At 37.9% G+C, this 6,142-nt stretch overlaps 1 protein-coding gene across 1 annotated transcript; it reads left to right on the top strand.

Moving 5' to 3' along the window:
* Window positions 1-731: 731 nt before the first annotated feature.
* Window positions 732-3,931, top strand: gdap1 (ganglioside induced differentiation associated protein 1). Its single transcript, XM_056738393.1, has 6 exons — window positions 732-1,115; window positions 1,418-1,610; window positions 2,065-2,238; window positions 2,382-2,476; window positions 2,703-2,817; window positions 2,959-3,931. Exons 1-6 carry the CDS (start codon window positions 957-959, stop codon window positions 3,309-3,311), a joined length of 1,089 nt encoding a protein of 362 aa, XP_056594371.1. The 5' UTR covers window positions 732-956; the 3' UTR covers window positions 3,312-3,931.
* The last annotated feature ends 2,211 nt before the right edge of the window (window positions 3,932-6,142 follow it).

Below are 6,142 nucleotides of genomic sequence, written 5' to 3'. Positions count from 1 at the left end.
CAAAATCTGAAATCTGAAAAGTAAAGCTTTCTACCAATGTATGGGTCGTTACGATATAACAATAAATGGCTGATACACAACACTCAGGAATCTGAGAGTGCGAAAAATCAATATATTGAGAAAATGGCCTTTGAAGTTGTTAGTCAGAGGCGCTGTTGCAGTCAATCCACTCACGAAAATCAAGTTTTTATTTATTTAGGATAGGAAATTTACAAAATATCTTGATGAAACATGATCTTACTTAATATCCTAGTGTTTTTGTTCATAAAAGAAAAATCAATAATTTTGACCATAATTTTTGGCATTTACCTAAAATCTTAAATGTTAAAACTTAAGACTGGATTTGTGATCCAGTGTCACATATTATTCTTTGTAAACTAATAAAGGATTCAAGCCCAAGTTAATATACAGAGAAATCAACTCTACAGAGACACCTGTTGGTCAATTCAAAAAGTGCACTTATGCTAAGCACTTAACAGTATTTGTGAAGAATGCAGCATTATTCGACATTAAAATAAAAAAATATTCGTATTATAATTAGTATTGATAATATGTGTGTGTAATTATTTTTCTAATACATTGGAAAAAAATAGATCCATAATAATGTGATTGATTTGCCATTTATTGTAAGAAGCAAATTTATCTTATTTATATTGAGAAATAAAGCCTTTCAGAGTGACCTCGAACTGGGAATGTGGTTGCGTGTTCTTTAAGACGTTGGGTACCACACCTGGAGGCTGGACTGCTGAACACATGGCTGCGTCTTAAAACCTAGTGAGCTTTCTATCTAGACAGCATTCGGTCACCAGCAGTATTGAGCATATAGGTGCAATAGAAAAACCGGCTATGCGCTTGTGAAACAACGTCACGCTGCTGACGTCCCATGATGCCCCCAAAGAGCTGCTTACGTCGAAACATGCTGTCGTAGGCACCCAGGTTTTGAAACGCGACCACTGATGGAGAAAATGGCGGTGGAAAACATCGGAGTATTACAAGAAGCCCTTATAAAAAAGGACGCAGTGTCAAAAGACAGCCGCAAGGTTATAGAAAGCACACAAAAAAAAGATGACAAATTGATATTATACCACTGGACACAATCTTTTAGCTCACAGAAGGTAAGTCATTTCATAATATTACATCCCATCACTGTGTGGAGAGCTCAAGGATAACATGGAGGGTGTTTGTGACATCCGCATTTTGTAATCTTTGTATTCCTTCACCCGTGTTAATTATTCCTAATGCTATACTTTTAATGCTGCATGATGTTGTTATTATAGGCTTATTATAGGTTATTACATATTATGATATATTTTTTTGTAAAAAAAAATGGCCTACTGTTGTAATGCAATAGATGAAAGCAAGCCTGGGCTATCAATTAGAATCACCCAAACAATCCAACAATGTGTTTCTTTCATAGGTGAGACTGGCAATAGCTGAGAAAGGCCTGAAGTGTGGGGAATATGATGTGAGTCTGCCTCTGAGTGAACATAATGAGCCGTGGTTCATGCGTCTGAACCCCTCTGGAGAAGTTCCTGTACTCGTTCACAATGACAATGTCATCTGTGATCCCACACAAATCATGGACTATTTGGAGCAGAACTTCTGTCATGGTAAACACATAGCCTACGACTATATGTCCATAACAGGTTGCATGAATGGATAGAGCAGAATGCATTTGATCCATAAAGGTCATGGTTTAATAAATGTGAGAATTAACAAATGGATTGATTTACCTAAGTGTATTTAATGAATGCATTAAACATTTAAAAAGCTGTATTGTTTTTTTGTTGTCCAGCCTGTTTTTACTGTACTGTATTACTTGCTTTATTTCATTTGGCTGTTGTGCTTTTTGGCAATGTGCTGTTAAGTTAAGCATGCATAAACTTGCAGAAATGTGGATAACGTGAGATACAATGGAGGGTGAGTTAAAATGTTTATTCTGAAGGCTAGCTTCTCTTTCATGTAGATACATTTATATGATTTTCCCATCACATCATTTCATTCAAGTTCATCCACGGTCAATTGTTTGTGAGAATTTTTTTAAACCCTTATTTTTTCTTATAGAGAAAACTCCAAAATTAATCCCGGAGGAGGGGAGCATATATTACCTTAGAGTACAGCATTACAGGGAGTTGCTGGACTCCCTGCAGATGGATGCCTACACCCATGGGTGCATCCTCCATCCAGAGATTACCGTGGACTCCCACATGCCGGCTTATGCCACCACCCACATACGCAGTAAGGAATAGGAACTGAGTATACTACCTGCACAAATACGTTATTTTGTCTAAGCCCAAAATAGCATATTATATTATTTTCCCTGTTGCAATTTGTAATGGTTTCTTGAATTGGGGGTGTAATACAAGTTCTGTCTCTTATAGCACAGATCAGAAACACTGAATCAGAGCTGAAGAAACTAGCAGAAGAGAATCCTGACCTAAAACACGCTTACCACGCTAAACAGAGACGCCTGAAGGTAAGTAAACCTGAAAGCCATAATGATGTTTAAATTATTCAGATGATTTACCGCTATGAACATTTGTGCAGAAGAGGACACTGGGCGTTGCCAAAGTCCTCAGATGGTATCAATGATTTGTTTCTGTGAGCATGTGCGTTTCGTTTTTGCTTCAGCCAAAAGAACTGATTGCGGAATTTCATGAAAAGAATCATATGAATGAAACAGTCCTTTTGCATTTCTCTAGAGTAAATTGTTTGACCATGATAATATGAAATATCTGAAGAAACTCTTGGATGAGCTAGAGAATGTTCTGGATCAGGTCGAGACAGAGCTTCAGAGGAGGATCGAGGAGACGCCAGGTGAGAGAGCAGTTAATAAACTATTACAGTTTAGACCGTTATTGTTTTGTTTACAATAAAATGCTATTTTTATGAAGAAATAACAGCATAACATTTTAAAAGGACATCAGTAACCATATAACTCGATCTTTGTCTGTCTAGAAGAGGGAAATCAACAGGCTTGGCTCTGCGGGGAGTTCTTCAGTATTGCTGACGTCTCTCTCGCTGTCACTCTTCACCGACTCAAGTTCCTGGGCCTGTCCCGTCGGTACTGGGGCAATGGGATCCGGGTCAACCTTGAGACGTACTACGAGCGTGTCCTGAAGCGGCCCACGTTCCGCAAAGTGCTCGGACAAGTCAATAACATCCTCATATCCGCCGTGCTCCCCACTGCGTTCAGGGTGGCAAAGAAAAAAGTTCCAACATTTGTTGGTGCTACTCTATTGATTGGATTGATAGGGGGCGCCACTTACTTTGCTTTACATTTCTTCAAAAAGAGACTTTTTGTCCCTTGATAGATTGATATTGGGACTCTTATTTGTCTTGACTGGTGCATATTATATTTGGCTAATAGGTAACATTTGCATAATTGTTGCACAAAAGCACTTTTCTGTTGAAGTGAGAAACATAACTGTTTGGAAACAAAGTAAATACATATATTTATCAAATTGTGGGTTGGATTAAACCTAGTTGCAATTCATGTTTTTACATCACGCTGTTGGATCTTTAATGGCCAATATATAATATGCAACAGTTTTGCATTACCCAACATTTCTCATATCTGTAATAATGTGTAATGTTGTTTGTTCTATACTGGTAAAATGTATGTGATAAATTGAAACCATATATCTTATATTTCATGCACCAACAAACAACCAGGAGTATGTGTTCAAGTGTTTATTTCTTAGTTATAGAGATGTCTGGTTTACACTATTTATAATAATTGTTTTGTTTGATATCAGCAGCTGCAAATTATATGAAGCTTAACAGACCTGTTTCATTTGGTCAATAAATAACATTTAGACTTGATTTAGAATATTTAAATGTTAAATAAAATGCTTGCTTGTTGTTTTTTTGAATTGTCTGAATACATCCATATGCAATATTAAACAAAAATATAAAATACTTGAAACAATCAATGTCTTCTGATCATATCTGCACAAACCTTACCAAATTACAAAGAATGGCATATAAAGATAAAATGTTTAGGGTTGTTGTACTAAAACCCATTTAAAATAACAAAATGAGTTATACAACTATCTAATACTAATACTAATAAATCAATAAATAATAATTTACTATCTGTCTATATGTTTAACCTTTGTGGGATTAGATTCATTCAGAAGAGGCAGTAGAAACAGTCATTAGGTGGCAGTATTAACCTGCTTTGTTAAAGGCTGCTATTCTAAAAGCTGTTTTAGTTGTTTGAGTTTTAAATTCAACATTTATCTCATTGTGTTTTGTGTGGACTAAGAAAATGTGCAATAGATCCTGCGTCCAATAACCGAGCCTGCAGCTGACTAAATAAATCACGTTGCAACCCTCAACAGCCGCATATTTCCCATACGATTGGATTTGACATCTTGTTATTTCGTTTTTAAATCTCAGCATGTGTTTTTAGGAATTGGATGTGCAAAGTGTAACAGACGTGATATTCTATTGCAGTTCATGAGGTATCCAAATCCTTTCACTGGAGTGGAGGGCAAATATTGCAAAGGCATACTAAAGTGTACCTGTCAAATGTAAGATATCTGTCTGAATGATTCACACTTCATAGAGTTCACATTTACACAATGGCTCATTAAGCTGACGTAAGATAAATACAAATGGAAATATAAAAGTATCTTTAATGAATACAGAAAATGTCTTAAGTGTTCTAAAATTAGTTTAGTTTCAACAAAAACAAAACATTAAAATCTCACACCACGTCCTAAATGTCCCAACAGACTGGACTTACTGACCGTCATTTGTATGAACAATTTTATAAGTTGTAATGGTTTAGCTTTTAAGTAGCCACGTTGTTTAAAAACTGCTGAATTTACAAGTGTAAACCCGGCTTTATTTAATTCTCAAAATCACGTGTGTGGAGCTGGCCACGGGTTCTGTTTATATCCACATCAGCCTGATAAACTCACAATCAAAGCAAATTTTGGCTAAACGTGAATGTGATTAAGTGTTGGCAACCTAAAACCCATGTGCAGTCCAGCAACAATTGATGTGGCCTAAATATGGCAGGGTGTGTTTGAGATATCCATCTTGCCTACCTTTGGGGAGGGGCTAAGTCAATGCCCCACCCTCAAAGAGAGAACACTAGAAACTCTGATCAGACAGTAATAAGTAAAAGGGAACAGAAAAGAAGAAAAACCCACAAAATAGAATAAGGTAAATATCGTCCCACACAGCTCAATGTGGAGTGGCAGTGGTCCCGGTCTCCGAGCGGGTGGGGTGCATGGAAACTTCAAGGGTGCTTTTTTGCGCCAGTCCATCTTCACAGTCCGAGCGCCGTGCAGGAGACGAAGACGCTAGGAGTGGGCAGAGAATCCAGTTTCCATGGACACGAGCGATATACACTCATGAGTGCTTCACAAGATCCCCAGAAATACTGCTGCATGTGGCTCTGTCTGTTGTCTGTCATTGGCACATAAATATACGCTTGATGTTCTTACCATAGACTCATCATTCACCAGCCTTCCCCGTTTGCTATTTTCAGGATGTGATGTCAGGTGTTTAAGTAGGGTTTTCATACCTTAACTGTGAAATCTGTCAATAAGCCAAAGCGCTACACTGACACAATGCCCAAGCAGTTCTGCAAATATATCAAGACCAAAGCGTGATTAGTATCACTTACTACATAAAGTAACACTGATGTCATTGTGTTGACCTTGCCACCACTTGGCTCTACGGCATCCTTTTCTCGTAATCCTCGCTCTGTTGCTGGCTACCGGCGCCATGGTTACCGTGGCATTAATCTACTAAGCACTATTGAGTAATACCCCGTGATACTGTAGCGGGTGACGTCAAATCATCTAAAGTCCAAAAAACAGTTTTTCAGTTTGTCACATTTGGCGTAATCACCCCGGTGAAAAACGATTTTGCTCAAGTGTTGGCCCATCAAAAGGCATTCTCAGAAATAAGTGTCTGCCTTCGAGAAAGCTAGCTTTACGGTATTTACCGATCGGGCCACTTGGATTCTGGCTTGTTGACACGAGTGTTACAATGGCCCCCCTGCAAGTTTGAACATCGTAACTTTTTGATGAAACCTGCTGCTATCATTCATCGTACATGTGCTCCTCAAATGTTTAAACAAGGTTGCATAAACACAAGCATGCAGACACAAGAGAAGAGC

The sequence above is a fragment of the Triplophysa dalaica genome, chromosome 23 (assembly GCF_015846415.1).
Source record: "Triplophysa dalaica isolate WHDGS20190420 chromosome 23, ASM1584641v1, whole genome shotgun sequence".
Taxonomy (NCBI): Eukaryota; Metazoa; Chordata; class Actinopteri; order Cypriniformes; family Nemacheilidae; genus Triplophysa; species Triplophysa dalaica.
Note: the sequence above shows the minus strand (reverse complement) of the source record. Positions and strands in the feature narration are given on the sequence as shown.